The 17,303-nt window shown below is 46.5% G+C and overlaps 1 protein-coding gene across 4 annotated transcripts in view; it reads left to right on the plus strand.

Moving 5' to 3' along the window:
• Positions 1-17,303, plus strand: part of NLRC5 (NLR family CARD domain containing 5) — an 85,007-nt gene that overhangs the window by 25,917 nt on the left and 41,787 nt on the right. For all 4 annotated transcript variants that reach the window (XM_034788707.1, XM_034788709.1, XM_034788710.1 and 1 more), the window contains exons 8-18: positions 1,463-1,546; positions 1,643-1,726; positions 3,446-3,535; positions 4,714-4,764; positions 6,586-6,651; positions 9,364-9,447; positions 11,587-11,670; positions 12,183-12,272; positions 13,119-13,184; positions 14,403-14,474; positions 15,928-16,011. In XM_034788707.1, the coding sequence (XP_034644598.1) occupies positions 1,463-1,546; positions 1,643-1,726; positions 3,446-3,535; positions 4,714-4,764; positions 6,586-6,651; positions 9,364-9,447; positions 11,587-11,670; positions 12,183-12,272; positions 13,119-13,184; positions 14,403-14,474; positions 15,928-16,011 (855 nt within the window). The remainder of the gene's footprint in view (positions 1-1,462; positions 1,547-1,642; positions 1,727-3,445; positions 3,536-4,713; positions 4,765-6,585; positions 6,652-9,363; positions 9,448-11,586; positions 11,671-12,182; positions 12,273-13,118; positions 13,185-14,402; positions 14,475-15,927; positions 16,012-17,303) is intronic.

Here is a 17,303-nt window from a genome sequence, read left to right on the forward strand (position 1 = left end):
CCCCTCCGCCTGCTGCTCACACCCCTTTTCTCCTGCCCCTGGCCCCTCTGCCTGTCGCTTGTGCTGCTTTGCTGCCTCCCTCAGGTCCCCCCACCCGCCTGCCGGTTGGCCGCTCCCATGCATGTGCCTCTTCGCACCCTCCCCCAGCCCCACCCGCCCGTCGGCCAGCCAGCTGCTTGTGTATGACTCTTCCCACCCCCTGCCATGAGGCTCCCATGCGGGCGGAGTGGGGACAGGAAGAGGCGGAGCCGTGAAGGAAGAGGACGAGCAGGACCAGGGCCTCGGGGCAGAGCGCGGGTGGGCACAGCCAGGGTGCCCACCCTTTTGGCGGCAGCACGTTCCGAAGGTGGCAGGCAGGCTGTTTGGGGCGGCTTGGCCTCCCCTGGCCTCTTATACCCGCTGCCTGTGTGTACCCCTACAGCTGCGCCGCTGTAAGTGTAGACAGGCCTTTCGGGATGGCTGGGCCAAGTCGAAGACCATGCGTAGGTTATGAGTAAGGCTGCGATTCTCTCACAGATTCCGTGACTTTCCACAACCTCCGTGACTTCTGAAGTGGCTGGTGTGGCTGACTGCAGCGCTGCCCGAGCAGCCAGCCCTGAGGCCAGCTGCTCGGGTGGCCCCTAGGGCCAGCTGCACTGGCCAGTGCTTGGGAGGCCCCGGGCAGCTGGCTCTGGGGACCGTGCAACCAGCGGCCAGTGTGGCTGGCTCCAGGGAGTGCCCAAGCAGCAGTCCTGTGGGCACCCTGGGGACCGCCCGAGCAACAGTGGTCCCGAGGTGGCTGGAGCAGCATCCCCAGAGGCGCCTGGAGGTCATCTGGAGAGCGGTCCCCAGGGAGCAGCAGCCGGGGACAGTCAACCCCCAGCGGGGCCCCCCGAAGCAGCAGGGCCCCAGAAATCGAGAGTTAGTCAGGGGTATTTTTGGTAAAAGTCATGGATAGGTCACTGGCCATGAATTTTCATTTATTGCCAATGACCTATCCCTGACTCTTACCAAAAATGCCTGTGACTAAATCTTAGCCCTAGTTATGGGGCTGAGTGACGCTGAGGGTGCTGTCCATGGTGATGGAGAAAGAAGGGAGTGGGCAGGGCTTAGGGTGGGAAAGATAAAGAGCTTCATTTTGGCTGTGTTGTGCTTTTGTTTGGAAGCAGTTTGGGGTGCATTTTCCTCTCTACTTCCTGCGGCTTTCCCCTGCATGTTCAGAGACCGAAAAGAGGGGAAACTGAATGTCAGGAACTCAAATTCCTGCAAGCTGCGATGGATGGTGCTGGAGCCCAGTTCTGCCCTTTGTCCTTAGGGGCGTAACTTCTATTGACTGAGAGCAGAATCAGGCCACACGCCTCTGCATCTTCCTCCTGGTCACATGCTGGACGTGGAACCCAGAGACGTCCCAGACACTGTTTCTGCCATGAGTCTAGCGGATTTGTACTGATCCGACATGTTCAATTTGCTTTGTGTTTTTCAGGTTAACTGGTGGTAGTATCACTGCCCTGGGGCTAACTGGCCTGGCAGAAGTCTTTCCAAACTGCTTTCAACTTGAAGAAATAAAGTAAGTGACCTGCGTTATTGGGGGCGAGCGATGCTTTTAAAATCAGCTGAGAATTATTTGTGGGGGGGAGTATTAACCAAGCAAACTGATTTGCAGCTTGCAGGACAATCGACTGAGGGACCAAGACATGGGGAAGGTGATTGAAATGCTTTCCAGAGTGGAAAAGTTAAAGATGATTGAGTAAGTAAGAGATTTAATGACTTAAGCCCATTTAAAATGTCAGCTCTGAAGAAGCAAATCATCCCATCAAAGGGTCAAGTAGTTTAGGGTCAACATCAGGTCGGGGAGTAATGCCGGCAGTCCCTGGGGTCAGTCGGGCGCACAAAGTTTTCACAGTGAGATGGACAGTCCAACCTGCAGCCCGTGGGCTGGCCTGTGGGATGATTTTGTCCAGCCCCCAAAGGTGTTTGCCCTCACCCCTAGCAGACCTGCTCTACAAAATGATGTCCTCTGCACAGTGGGACTTTACCATTACAATACGTGCGAGGTCATGCCGCACGGAGGACGCCATTTTGTAGAGCACTTATTCCTGGGTGTGGCCTGCGGAGGTGCCCCAAAACTAGTATCTGGCGCACAGCACTGAAAAGGCTGGACCACAGATCATCAAATTCCACCCAAATACCCTTACATCATGGAGCCTAATGACTTCAGTTAAACCAAAGCATTTTAGTCCTCAGGAGACTACACGGTTGTGTGCCACTGGGGAACAGGAAAGGCCGAGCCGCAGTCAATGCCTGAGGCCCCTTCCATTAACCATTAGAACAAACTACCAAAGGAAACAATGAATTCTTCATCTCTTGAGGTCTCTAGATCAAAACTGGTTACCTTCCTAGAAGATCTGCTTTAGCCAAACACAAACACAAGCTACTGGGCTCAAAATGGAAGTAAGAGGATGCAATTTGATGGGAATAATCTAATAGTCGCTCCTGGTTTTAATATCTAGGAAGTTATGTACAATTAGATTTCATTAAAAAAGAAGATAATCCCCAGCCTCAAGGTTTTACTAAACCTAATATGAATAGAAATGTTTTCTTGGGATGTGCTTGTGTATGCAAATATAGGGGGGAAGAAGAATTGGAGTCAAACATGCCTCTGCCAGGCTGGAAAGTGGAAACCCTGACACAACAGCGTTGGCCTCGTAATGCACAGGAGCTTTCAGTGAAATAGGTTTTCAACTGAAAAAAGAAGAGAATGAAATTTACCAAATGAACCAATCTAATTTTAGAGGCTGTTCCTTCAAACCCTTACACGTGTGCATAACTTTACTCGTGAGCAATTCCTTTGATATCAGGCAGAGTCAATTTATGCCCATGCAAAAGTGTTTGCAGGATCAGGGTGAGTCAAGTCCAAAACTGAAATAAACAGCATAAAGAAAAGGAAATTATATTTTTAAAAAATCTTTTGAGTTTTACTAGTAACAGGTTAGATTTTTTTAAGCATAAGATTTTTATCTTGAGTGTATTCCTTTAAAGTGCTGTACTTTACATCTGTTATTTTGCTACAGCAAACTATGAAAAATGTACTGTATGTATTAAATATTTGATCATAAATGCCTATGATATTGCAGTTGTATCACCTACATTATTAATAAGTGTTTTGTTTAGCAGAAAAAGGTGAAGAACTGTTTTACTATCCTATAGCTCTATCAAGTGTCCCTGATTCTGAACTCAGGGGCAGCAGTTGCATTTGAAAGAGTCCATAAAATAGAATTGAATTGTGAACAGTCAGAAATGTCTGTTGGCTGAAAACAAACAGGGATAGTTTTAAATAGTCAACAAATCCATTAGGGAGGGGTGTGTGTGTGTGTGTTGAGAAGCAGTGGTTGTGTATTAAATAAAAGAGAATTACTATCAGATACAAGCAGCTGATATTGTGATGTTCTTTGACTATTATCCCCAGTTTAAGCCATAATGATATTTCGGTGAAGTCTGTTCTTACTTTGGCGAAGGGAGCCACCACTTGTCCAAATGTTACTGAACTACATATAAGGTACTGGTAATATAGACTGTATTTCTCTAACTGTTGACTTTAAAAATTGACTTCTCTTTTCAGTAGAATTGCTCCGTAATAAAGATTGGTGCAAACTGAGTTCAATTCTCTCCTCTTATTGACAAGTTGAAACGTGGAGTTTGATTCAGTTACATTATACAATATGGAATTATGAAGGCATTGATTCTTACGTGTTCATTTCACACATTGATTTTTCAATGTAAAATGTATATGTAACATAATTTAAACTCTGTTTTTAAAACATGCAATATCTACCTGGTGAGATTCCTTGTCAGTGCAAATTATAGACTATCAGGATTGGAAGGGACCTGAGGAGGTCATCTAGTCCAACCCCCTGCTCAAAGCAGGACCACTCCCTAACTAATTCCCCAAATGGCCCCCTCAAGGATTGAACTCACAACCCTGGGTTTAGGAGGTCAATGCGCAAACCACTGAGCTATCCCTGAGTTATAAACCAGTGAAAATGACTGGAAAAGCAACACTTTGCGTTGCTGTGCACTTGCTTTGTCTTTGAACAACGGTTTTGATATTATCATACGTCCAAGATATTGGGTAAAGTGGAGACTTAAATTACAGCTCTTACAACTAGTTTATTTCCATGGGTAAACTCCAGGAGCCAGATTAATCCCTAGTTTAGCTCTAATGAAGTCCTGGTGGACACAGTTTGCTTTTTTCCAAGTTTCTCCACGCAATAGACATGTGATACTGAAATCACTGCTGACCCTTCTTATAACTTATCTTGCAGAAGAGCATTTTTACTGAACGGTGTTATTTTGCTCCATGCCACAGCTGGAGCAAAGGGCCAAATTGCTGCAGTAAATTGTAGCATTTTGGATCGGTGGAATGAGTTCCTGTTTTCATGAGAGTTGTATCTAGAGAAGGGGAACCCCAAGAAGCAATTTGCTCAAGCTTCTGGCCAGCCTTGTTGAGACCAATGATTCTTTTGACTAACATCCACTGCAATATTCCCTTTTGCTTTATAAGCTTAAGAGCTCTGAGAGCAGTACGTTTCTAAGGCTTGATTCAGCCCCACTGAATTCAGTGGGAGCTTTGCTGTCCATTTCAAGGAGAGCAGGCAGGGCCCCATTGAGCACTTCTGCATAAGAAGTTTAATCCTTTAGCATTTAACTGAATAGTGTGTTGTATTTTGCTTGCAGGAGGGACACCGTCATGATATATTTTTCTGGCCAGTCCAGAAAAGTCCTAAGGTGAGAAATTGAGCTTGGAGTTGTGAGTATTTAAGGGAATTCTGATTCAAACAATAGTCATTTCTACCATGGACACTGGTGACTGCTGGCTCCAGAAATGGCAGGAGCGGATTTACCATGAAACAAACCATGCAGTGGCACAGGGCCCCCAAAGACAGAGGGGTGCCCCCAAAATGCAGGACAAATATTTGACAACCGGCCCCCCAATTCCCGGCCAGCGGCGCAGCAGGGCTCAGGCAGACAGGCTACCTGCATGCCGTGGTCAGTGGCCCCACACCGCTCCTGGAAGTGGCCAGCTGCTGGCACGTCTCTGTGCATCCCTGGTTGGGGAGGCGGCTCCGTGCGCTGTCCTCCGGGCAGTGTATGGAGACCTGCTGTCCCCATCCTCCCAAGGGACGCACAGAGACGTGCCAGCAGCAGGGCTAAGGCATCTCCCTGCCCGCTCTGTCTCCCTCCCTCCCTCCCTCCGCGCTGCTCCCGGAAGTTGCTGACATGTCCCTGCGGCCCCTGAGGGGGGTGTCTCCACGCACTGCCCCCGCCCTGAGCGCCGATTCTGCAGCTCCCATTGGCTGGAAACTGCGCTTTCGGAGCTGCACTGCCTGAGGTAAACGCTGCCCCCTGCCCCCCTCCCGCAACCCCAACCCCCTGCCCCAGCCCAGAGCCCGCACCCAAACTCCCTCCCAGAGCCCACACCCCTCACCCAAACTCCCTCCCAGAGCCTGCCCCCCGCACCCGTTGCTGCAACCCAACCCCCTGCCCCAATCAAGGTACCTTGCTTTATTGTCATTTAATACCCATTACTTATAATATAGGAGGAGGAGGATGAAGAAAAAAAGAATGAAAACCCGGGGGGAGATAAGAGAGAATGTTCTTTTTCTTGGCTGGGGGGACCCGAAAATGAAGCTGTGCACAGGGCGCCACAAACCCTAAATCTGCCTCTGAGAAATGGGACATAATTCCCCTGCACCCCGTGCAGTCATTTACCTGTTACAAGGGAATGTAAAACTGTTAATTCAGAACGGGAGCATTTTGCATGGGAGTAAATGACAGTAGAGGCCGCAAGACAATTCTGAATCACGACCATGTCAATGTTTTCTTTAGGGGGTGGGGCATAAATGGGGTACAACACTTCTTGCACCTTGCTTGGTTGTCTCTTTTCATGCCACTACGTATGTGTGGGGATTTAGCCCTAGGTAAGTAAATACCAAGCAAAATATGGGTCCTTGTTTTTCTCTTAGAGGATCAGTCTGAAAATGCCCCAGCCGGAAAGCACCTTTCATCACATGCTGTGCTACGTAGTTGAATGTTTTCATTTGCAATGAGCAGTCCTTAGCCTCCTGACTCCCATTCAGCTGCACTACGGCAGTGCTGGGCCAGAGAACTGAATCCTGGAAAGAGACTCAAGCCACATCTGCACTGCAGCTGGGGTAGACATACCTGCGCTAGCTTTGATCCTGCTAGCATGCTAAAAATAGCAATGTAGCCATGATGGTGTGGGCGGTGGGAGGCATGGGCTAAGTATAAGCCTATCTGAGACCCTAGGTGTGTACTCAGCGGCTAGCCCGTCCCACCGCCCATGTCACTGCAGCCATATTGCTGTTCGCGCACTAGCTCGATCAACGCTAGCACAAGTTCGCCTCCCCAAGCTGGGAATTACAGCCCCTGCTGCTGTGTTAAATGTACCCCCAGTGACTTCTTCCAACAAAGCTTTATTCCTTCCCTGTGCATACTGTATCCCACAATGTAGCTGGAAAATATTCAACAGCGCAAATGTCTCATGATGGAGTTTCAAAGGCCAGTAAATATTTTGTTTCTTTGCAGATCAAATTTGAGGAGAAGGGAAGATAAAAAGGAAAATGCTGCTCAAATAAGAAATGTGAAATTACGGTAAAAGAAATATACTTACATTTCTATGGGTGAATAGAGATCTTCACATGACCGGTTCCACAGATGGGCAAAGTAACAGCCGCGTTAGACATTAAAGGCAGAGGATATTACGATTTAAGAGCTGTTAGAAATAGGGCTGGATAAATGTTTAGAAATTAAAAGTATCCCAGCCTGTCCAAATGAGGGCCCCAAGTTACTGTGAGTTGGGCTCAGCAGCTGAAGTGGTTTGACAATGTTCAATTGTGACATCACATATTGTCATGGGAAAGTTTGCATCACAATGTCATCATACCATGACACCAGCCCAGCAGAGCCTGCATTTGTGGCAGGAAAGGGCTATGCACATTGGGAAGCAACTGACTTTCTTCCCCTCGCCTCCACGTGATGATGGGAGATGGACTCTTAGAGCACTGGGATCATCATGGCTGGCATAAGACGATAAAGAGGATAATGGATGGCACGTGTAGAGAAGGTAGCTTGGGGATTATTATCTGCCCTTTCTCCCAATACAAGAACAAGGGGGTGTTCCATGAAATTGAATGGCAGCAAATTTTAACCTGATGAAAAGAATGGGTGTTTAACACAGCGTACAGTTAGCCTGTGGAATTCCCTGCCACTATATATAACTGAGGGGACAAGAGCTTAGCAGGAGTAAAAATGGACTGGATAGTTATAAGGCTAATGAGAGCATCCAGATTTCCACCAGTCAGGATTTTTTTAAACAAGCATTGTGGAAGGGAGAAAAACCCTCCTGCATCAGAGCAAAAGCCAACCTCTAACTGCAGGGGTTGTGACGAAAATGTCCCTAGGAATTGGCTATTGCATAGTGACCGACTTCACAGTTTCTTGCCACTTTCTCTGTAGGAGCTGGTGCTGGCCACTATCAGAGACAGGGTACCACCGTTGGTGGACCATGGGTCTGAGCTGCCATGTTCATTCCTATTAAATCCAGCACGTTTCAAGTCAAGTGACTTGCCCATGGTCACATAGCTGTCAGTGGCAGAGCTAAGAATAAAACCCAACTCTCCCGACTCACAAGCCAGTAGCCTATTCCCTGGTCCCTCTGCCTGTTTATATTAATTCAAAAGGGGAATTCTGGATGGATCTAGAGAGGAATGGATGCTTGAAGTGCCTGTTGACAGTTGATATTAGCCCCTTGTTCTGTCTCTATTCAGCTCATTTAATCTCATCGTCCTGTTCCTAGAAATATGTCTACATTTCCGTGGGTTAATTGAGATCCTCAGAGAACAGGTTCCACACAAAAGCAAAGGAGCCATCATATTAATCATTACATTCGAATAGGGTGACCAGATGTCCCAATTTTATAAGGACAGTCACGATTTTTGGGGTTTTTTCTTATATAGGCTCCTATTACTCCCCCATCCCCTGTCCCGATTTTTCACACTTGCTGTCTGGTCACCCTACATTCAGAGGGTTTGCTTGTTGTTTTATTATTCTTGAAGACCTATTAGAGATGGAGCTGGGTGAGTAGTTAAAATATAAAAATCCCAGGCTGTCCAAACCAGTGGCCCCCAGTTATTGTGACCTGGGCTCAGCTGATGTGGTTTTACAACAATTCATTGTGCTGTCATGTTGTCACGGGGAAGTTTGTATCACAATGTTGTCGTGCCATGACACCAGCCCAGTGGAGCCTGCACTTGTGGCAGGAGAGGGCTGTGAGCACTGGGAAGCAGCCAGCCTGCTTCTCCTCACCTCCATGGGATGGTGGGCATTGGAGTCACAGAAACATGGGGTCATTGGGCTGGTATCAGGTGATAAAGATACACAAGATAAGAGTATAGAGAAGACTGAGCGGACACTTTGTCCATTCAGTCCATCACCGTCATATCTGAATGTTGCTAGCAGTCACTCTTTGTCATCATGAGTATTATTATAATTAAGTATTTATATTCTGGTAGCCCTCAGAACCCCAATTAGGATCAGGGCCCCATATGCTGGGCACCATAAACCTCCCTAGAAGAGACAATCCCTTCCAAGAAGTAATCACAGTCTAGAGATCTAAACTGCTGCTGCGTCTGCTGAAAACAAAGATGTTCCAGAAAACATATTGTTTTGATCAAAGAATCTAATTTGAGCTCTTTTAATGCTCCCTCCCTCTCAACATGGTTTTTAAAGTAAACAGCTACCTACTCGTTACAAGGCCTCCTCTGGGATTCAGAAAGAAAAGTCACTTTTCTCCTAATACAAGAACACAGGCATTTAGAATGAAATTGAAATGAAGCAAATTTAAACCTGATAAAAGTGAAGACCTTTCATCACAACCTACAATTAGTGTCACTCTGTGCCTCAGTTTCCCCGCTCGTAAAATGGGAATGATAATGCTTACCTTCCTTGTAGGGAGGATGGTGAGGCTTTACTATGCAATAAAACTTTGCACTCTCATAGCACTTGTCAATGAAGGCTCTCAGAGCTCCTTACAAAGTATTATCCTTATTTTACAACTAGAGAAACTGAGGCACAAGAGGGGTGAAGTGGCTTGCCCAAGGTCACCCAGACTCATCACTGGCAGAGGCGGGACCAGAATCCAGATCTGATGACTCCCTGTTTGCTTCCCCATCCACTGGCCCTCTCTGCATTTATCTCAGATGTGAATTCCCCCTAAATCCTCTTAGAACTATCTGCACTCTGATATCAGCCTCCAGCTCTGTCTGTCTCTTCACCGCACATTTACTGTAATCTTCCTCTTCGTAGGTTACAGGATTGCAGCCTCAATTCACAACATGCAGGGGAGATCGCTGCTCTTCTCAGGGGCTGCGCCCACTTCTCGGAAGTGGAGTAAGTACATCAGGAAAGATCCTGTTTCCTCTAAGGGTCCCTTCTAATGTTGATCTTGCTGCAGGTGGGATGGAAGAGGGAGAAATCATGTCAAATCACCAATGTAATGTGTGTTCCTCACCCCAGTGCGGGGAGGGGGGCCATGTTGTTCTGAGATTAAACACACGGGGATTTTAGAAGAGATTCAGTGCAGTGGGAGTTGGGTGTCTAAACCCCAGCATCTGGCTCTGCGGGAATGTAACCAGAGACACCTATTTTAAAACAGCATTGTTGGCCACGCTGTGCCCCGGAGGCAAAGGCATGTGCCAGGGGCCCGGGGAACGGCGCTGCCCTGGAGTAGCTCTGGAAGGCATTTACAGAGTCAGAGACCAGAAGGATTCATTGTGATGGTCTGGTCTGACTGCCTGTATAACATAGGCCATCGGATTTCTCTGCATTACTTCCTGTTTGAACTAGAGCACATCTTTTAGATCCTTGAGGAGACATGTGTCCTGGGACTCTTGGGCACAGAGGGCAGATATGCCTGTTGCGCTGCCCTTATGCCCCTCCAAGGCCATCCACCTCTGCTAGATGGTCAGGAGAGGCAGGGCCAGGGCCGCACTCTTTGCCCCTTCCCCTTTGGGGGGGACTAGCAGCTACTGCCCCCCCCCTTTTTTTTTTTTGCGCAGCTAGTGCCAGGCAGGGTCTGGCTGTACAGATTTCATTGTAACCTACTTGCAATAGGAAATTCAGGGAAATCTAATATCTCTGGCAAGGTGATTCTCCAGCCCAGCTCAGCACCACAGGCTTAGAGGGCCAGCTCTCCCATTGACTGGCTGGGATTAGGGTTATAGGGCCTTTCTTACCCAGTGGTTTCCCCCTCCCATCAGGACTGCAGCCACCCATTGACATGGCTCTTCTGTGGGTCGCATTCCCCCCCAAGTGCTTGAATGGAAGATTCTTGTTGGGGCTGGGGCACCCACAGAAGCAATGTGAAGCCGAGTGGACTCACTGAGGGGAGAGCTTCCCTCTGAGGTCGCTTCATGTAGGAAGTAGAGCAGGGCAAAAGTTTTTGTCCGAAACTATTTTGCGGGGTGTAACGGGGCAATGCTCACCTCCACGGCGCCTCCTGCTGGCCTCCCGGGGAATTAGCTCACCAGCCTCCGGAGCGCCCTCTGCTGGCCTGTGTCTCACCTTTCACTGGCCTCCATGTCCCTCCCGGACCCTGGTGCTCCTTCTCTTGGGGGCAGTCCCCTGGCAGTACCCCCACAGTATCTGGGTTTCCCCACCCAAGGGAACCCCCACCCACTATCCCCACCTCACCTCAGTATCAGGCTACTGCCAGTCACCATCTAGCCCCCGCTCACTGGGGCGGACTGCAGTGTACAAGCCACTCATCACAGGCAAGGTTGGGTTTGGACCTGCTGCCTTGGCCTACCCCTGGGCTGCCTTCTGCAACCCCAGTACCCTTCTGGGCCTTCAACAAGGCCTGCAGCCTCGGGGAGTTTCCAGGCCAGAGCTCCCCAGCTCCTCTGGCCTTCCCCAGCCCTGCTCCACTCCAGGTACTGTGTGAGCTCCTAAGCAGCCAGGCCCTTCCCATTCTGCCTGGGAACTGCTTGCTCCCAGCCACAGCCCTCTCCTGGGCTGTTTTAAGCCCTTAACGGCTAGAGCGGGTGACCACCTTGCTACAGGGGGGGAAATGCAGGTTCGGCAACAGTGAAATAGTTTGAGAATTCATGTTGTTTTTGCCAAATTGTTTTGGTTAAAAACAAAACAAACCTACAATTATTTTTTTAAATCAAAACAGTTTGTTTCAAAGTTTTCAAAACAAAACATTTTGAGTTCTTGGTTTGAAATGACTTTTTGTTTCAAAATGTCCTTTAATTTTATTTAAAAAACCCAATCAAAATGGTCAAACTGAGACATTTCCTGGGAACCAATTTGCTGAAAATTAAAAACAAAAAAAGGGTTTTGGTTCGACCCGAAACTACTTTGTTTTAGGGTTGTTGTTTTTCCCAGAATTGCCAGTAAACTGAAAAATCAATTTGCACAGTTCTACTGGGGCCAAGCAGGGGACTGGAGGAGCGTGGAGTAGGAGGAGGAGATTCTGTGTTATTTACACTATTCAGAATAAACCACTTTAATGGGAAAATCCCTCAGTTTATCAGGTAACCAACTTGGTGATGAAGGCTGCAGACAGCTGGCAGAGAGTCTCCCTGAAGTACATATTTCCAAGCAGTTGGAGTAAGTATTGCCTTACACCTCCCGAATTACCCTGGGATGAAGATGGTGGCTGTTGTACATAGACGCTGACAGGGTTCCACCAAGAAGGAAGCTGACACCCTTCCTAGCCCTCACATAGGAGTATGGGTGGAATATTTAGTCAGGAGGAAGCCAATCAAGCCTCTCTTGGAGTGAGACGTACCCCCGTACAGAGGAGCAGCCGAAGGCCCAGGAACCTCTGAAATCTTAGGTAGCTCACATGCTTCTAACATTGCGTTCAGAAGCGGAGTCTCATCTTTTCAGAATAGAGAAGTTTAGCATCAAATGCCTTGTCCCCAAGAATACTGGCTCCAGCTGTTTTCAGCCCGACCGCTTAAAAAATTAAATGTTAGAATGTTCATGGTGCCCCCCCGCGCGCGCGCAATGAGAGCCATGTCCATCATGTCCCTCTAATGACTTCCTTCATGGTCTGTTATTGCACACACGCTTTTTAATAGGTAATCATTTGCTTGTCTGGTTGTTTACTTTCTCAGTGTCAGTAACAACCAGATATCTGTGGACGGTGTTTGCTGTCTGTTGAATGCCGTGAACACCTGCTTGAATGTGGTGGAGTTTGAAGCCAGGTATGCAAAGTCAGATCAGGAAATTGTACTCAACTGATCTATCTCATCTGTCTAATCTGTCATCTAAAGGCACTTGTATGGCCCCCTTTAGCCTATCTAATTTATCTATAGGTACTTATATGGCCCTTGGGTGGACAGTATTTGAATGCCTCACAATTTGTATTTATCCTTACAAGCACTGAAAATATGTGGCAGGGAATATGCTTGTGTTGGCAGGACATGGGCTAAACGACCACCCACTTCTAATTTCTGTAGTGCTGTGTATTCCTTCATAGCTAAAAGCGGTACAGTTTAGCAGGAATAACCCTGCAGAATCAACAGCGTTTTTCAGGGTAAACTCCCAAAATCCTTAGCAGAGAATCAGATACAGTAATCAGATTTCAGAGAGTCAAAATGTCCTTTTTCACATTGCATAAAACCCCTTTTTTGCCTCTCTTATGCTATTGGCACCAGGGGGTTTTAGAGAGAAATTTTCACTGGTTCAGTTGAACTGGCAGCAGCACTGATGGGTTCCCTCCCCAACCCCTGACTAAAATTCCCGACTGTAGACAAGACTCCGTGTTGTTAAGTGTAATAACTTCAACAGGACCTTTTCCTTGATAGTGTTCCTGAACTATTCAGTTGATATTTCATAATTAGACTCAAGTGAGATAGCTGGTTGTCTTCGGGTAATATTTTAATTGACCTTGGAACTGCTGTCTAATGGTAATGTTTGAATTGACCTTTGAAGTGATGACTAAGTCATTTTGAGAAACCCCACAATATTATCAAGAGTAAATACAATATAAATTGGTGATAGTCAGTGAACCGAGTGTGACCTTGTTTGTCATCTCTTTCTTCCCACAGCCTTCATCATCAGACTGCAATCCTGAAGTTTATAGGTGATAAAGAATTTGCCTCTACCCATTCCAGGTACATCACATGGAAACAGATCCTTGTTCTGTGTATCAGTCCGTGCTGATCACAAGTCAGAGCATGGCTGAAATGTTAATTCCCCCCCCATCTGTTCCTTACATTTTCCTGTTATTTACATGTTGGAATGAATCCAGACATATGATTGGGTTGATCACTAGGGTGCACTGTGTACCCTGACAGTGTTGCCCCTGATTATAACGTCTTACATCTCGACAGCACATTTCATCCCACAGGACCCCAAGCATAGTAGACTGTGTAAGATAAAAGGTCATCAATGTAGCAACTGTTTAACACCACACAGCTGTGCTACACAACAGGGGGGCAGGTTGAATAGTTACAAAACCTGATTCACAGATATGTTCACATAGAATGGCACCAAGTTCAGCTTATGGTAAATTCTGGGGTCATCATAGCCATAACTCACAGGTCAGGCTGGTCAGAAAATGAGGTTTATGGTCTCAGAAAGTTTGGGCAAAAAAAAAATTCAAAATATTTTGATTCTGAAATGCTGCCATTTGCCTCATGAGAGCTGTAGTTCAGGTGCCTTATGCTCCTGTTCTCTATAAGTTGGGCTCACTGGTTGGACTACCTCTCCCATGATGCACCAGGGTCTCCCCTTCTTAGTGAGGAGTTGCATGACCATGTTGCATCATGGGAGATGCAGTCCAACTGGGGAGCCCAGCTCGTAGAGAAAAATGGGAACAAGAGATACCTGAACTGCAACTCCCATGATGCACCACAGTGTGGCATTTTAGAATCAAAATATTTCAGTTTTGGGGTGTCCTGTTTTTGAGCAAAAAATGGAAATTTCTCCACACAAGACAGATATTTTCCACAAAAATCTTTGTTCCGTCAAAACCTATATTTCTGCCCAAAACCAGTTTGGATGGAAAAATTTCAAACAGCCCTTCTCACAAGTATTTCGTTAACCACTGGAAGGAAGAATTGGCTAGTGCTAGACAAGTGCAGGGAAATGAGCTGGTCAGAGACAAGCTCTTTGAGGTAGATCATGGTGGCAAATCCATGGTGGCGTTACAAATAAGGGAAAGCAATGTATATTTCCAATCATTTGTCCTACTTTTTGCGCTGGCTTCTTGTGGAGGTGAGTGCTCCCTGTGGAGTGGTTACTTACGTACGACTCCTTGAGTTCTTCTCTTCACCTTGTCTTTTCAGAGGACAGTTCATGTTCAGGTCTGATCATGTGTATTGTTACAGGGATACCTCTCATAGTGGGGACCAGTCAGGTGGAGGTGAGAGCCAGAAGTCTGTGGTCTCAAGGAAAATAAGGTATCTTGATGCTTTTCATGGGCGTTCAGAGATCTTTGGTGTCTGCAGCTGAGAAAACCATTTCTGGCGCAAGTTCAAATGGGGAGTAGCATTGATGAGGCTGTTGAAAGGAAGAGTCACTTCTCATTGTTTATCATTATTATCTTTGCGTGGGGGTAAAGTCTAGGATGCACTGCACCTGTGGCTCTGTGGTTAGTGCTTGTGCAGTCCTGCAGGAGCCCACTTTAGGATGCACTGCACCGGTGGCTCTGTGGTTAGTGCTTGTGCAGTCCTGCAGGAGCCCACTTTGATGTCTAGTTATGAGGTCTCATTCACCAAACCAGTCTGTGGTTAGTATTTCAACCAGCAGGTCAGAGGCGGGAACTGGATTTGCTGAGCTGGTCAGTTACTCTTGTTCTGGGACATGCATTGCAAGAAGATTCTGGACTCAAACCCAAGTCCGGATTTAATTCAGACTATATAAACCTGTATAGGTCAGTGTGTGTTTGTATCTCTTGCAGGCTGTCAAGAGGAAAGATGGGCATCTGGATATAGCTCTCAAGTAGGACTCATGATAGCTGGGCTCAAATCCCTGCCCTGCCACAGACTCCCTGTGTGACCTTGGACAAGTCACTTCGTTTTTTTGTGCCTTAGTTCCTCATCTGTAAGAGAAGGCTAATCATCCTTCATTTATTCCACCCTCTGTCTGTTTAAGTGTAAAGCTCCTTGGGACAGTGAGGACCTCTTACCATGTGTATGCACTGTTCTGAGAACAATGGGGTTCACAGGGGCAGTTTCAGTGCGGACCTCCATGTGCTATTGTAATACAAATCAATAATGATAAAGGACAGCCAGCCTCATCTCTTAGCAAATGATAACGCTCAGTGTCCATAGAGCACTTTTACTCATAACTTTCATATATGTATTATCCCCATTTTACAGATGGAGAAACTGAGGCACAAAACAGTGATGTGACTTGATCAAGGTCACACACCTCAGAATAGCACCTCAGTCACCTGGCCCCAGCCATATCCACTGGTCAGTGCTGGGCTGCTATGCAGGGTTGTATTCAGAGGGATGAGGTGGAATTCAGTGTAGCTCTTGCTGTTTTACCTTAATATTTTTCCCAAGCAGAGCTCATTTTAAATCTGATTTTGAAAGTCTTTTGTAGAACAACTCGCTCTTTCAGTCAGATGCAGTTTAAACCTCTGGGTTACGGCAGCATTGCCAGCTCTCATGATTTTATCATTAGTTTCATGGGTTCCTTAAAACCCCCAACTCCTGGATGTATGAAAAAGTATGTTTCTAATCCTCGTGTTTTCAGAGAAAAACAGGAAAGTGTGACCTGAGTATAAACAAAAGGCTCAAACACCAGAAGGCAATGAAAAGAACTTAAACATTATTATTTTTTAAAATCTCATGATTTTTAAGCCCATCTCATGATTTGGGGTGGGGGGGCTGCTTTCTTTCTTAGGCTGACAGACAGTGGTTTTCCCACCAGAGATCTGGACAAGTTGTGCACTGTATTGAAGGAATGTAGCAGCATATCAGACCTCGAGTGAGTCTTCTTATTTTTTAGAGCTAAGTTGTATTTTTGCAATTTGTTGGGATATTATTTATAATAAATATTTTTAAATGTTGGGCCTTATTTATAGGCCCCAGTTAGTTGTTCAGAGATTCATAATTTTAAGGCCAGAAGGGTGGTTGTCTACTCTAACCTCCTGCGTAACAAAGGGCAGAGAACTTTGCCCAGTAAGTTCTGCATCAAGCCCATTCACGTGTATTTGAGCTGGAACGTATCTACTAGAAAGACATCCAGTCTTGATTGAAACACTTGGAGTGACGGAGAATCCACCACATGCCTAGAGCAAATTGTTCCATTGGTTCATTTGCGTGCATGCAAAATGTGCCTCTCTTTTGCACATTCACAATAGGGTGTGATGCTCACGTATAGATCGTCAACACGGCTTACCTAGGATCTTCAGCACGAAAGCACAGATCTCTACCGTGTAAACAAAAGGAGTCGTTCTATTTGCTAGCAGCGGGAGGTGGTTCTTGGTTTTGTGGTCATAGACTTGTACAGATGTAGGATTTCAGAGATTCCTAGATTTTTACAGCCACAAAGGACCATTATGATAATTTAACATGACTTCCTGTGTAACATAGGCGAGAGATTTCACCCAGTGGTTCTTGCATTACACCCAACAATGGATGGTCAAACTATCTTTTAGTGTCCACTTTCCGTAAGCATTCAAGCAATCGAGTTGCTTGGTCAAAAGCATGTATAAAGGCAATTTTAATCCTGCGTGCTTCCGTACTGGTCTGGGAAGTGGAGCATTTTCTATGATATGGGGCAGTGCTTGATGCAACTTTCCCCAGGCCTCTTGCCAGAGCCCCGAGAAAGAGACTTCAATGAGTCAAGTGAGCATTTGTATGAAGCCTGCATATTTCTAGGGAAATGGCTGCCTGTACCTCAGAGACTCCTTGAATTATGTTGCCTGAGGGACAGTGCCTGCATCAGAGGCAGTGCATTGTAATGGAGATTTCAACCCCCCTCTGGTAGGCCAAATTCAGCATAGCAACACTTTTAAACAGCTTTCCTGGTAGGAGAAGAGATGGGAACTGATGCCTTCCTATTGTGTAATGAAATATATATTTATATGGATGGCCTGGAGACTGAAGTCTTCTATGTACTCACAGAACAGGTATAACTTTAGTGGCAGCAGTGCAATCTTCCCAGCTAACTGCCCAAGAAGTGGACTGTAGTCTACGAAAGCTTATGCTCTAATAAATTGGTTAGTCTCTAAGGTGCCACAAGTACTCCTGTTCTTTTTGCCCTGCCAATGTGCC

This window comes from Trachemys scripta, chromosome 13 (genome assembly GCF_013100865.1).
Source record: "Trachemys scripta elegans isolate TJP31775 chromosome 13, CAS_Tse_1.0, whole genome shotgun sequence".
Lineage (NCBI taxonomy): Eukaryota > Metazoa > Chordata > Testudines > Emydidae > Trachemys > Trachemys scripta.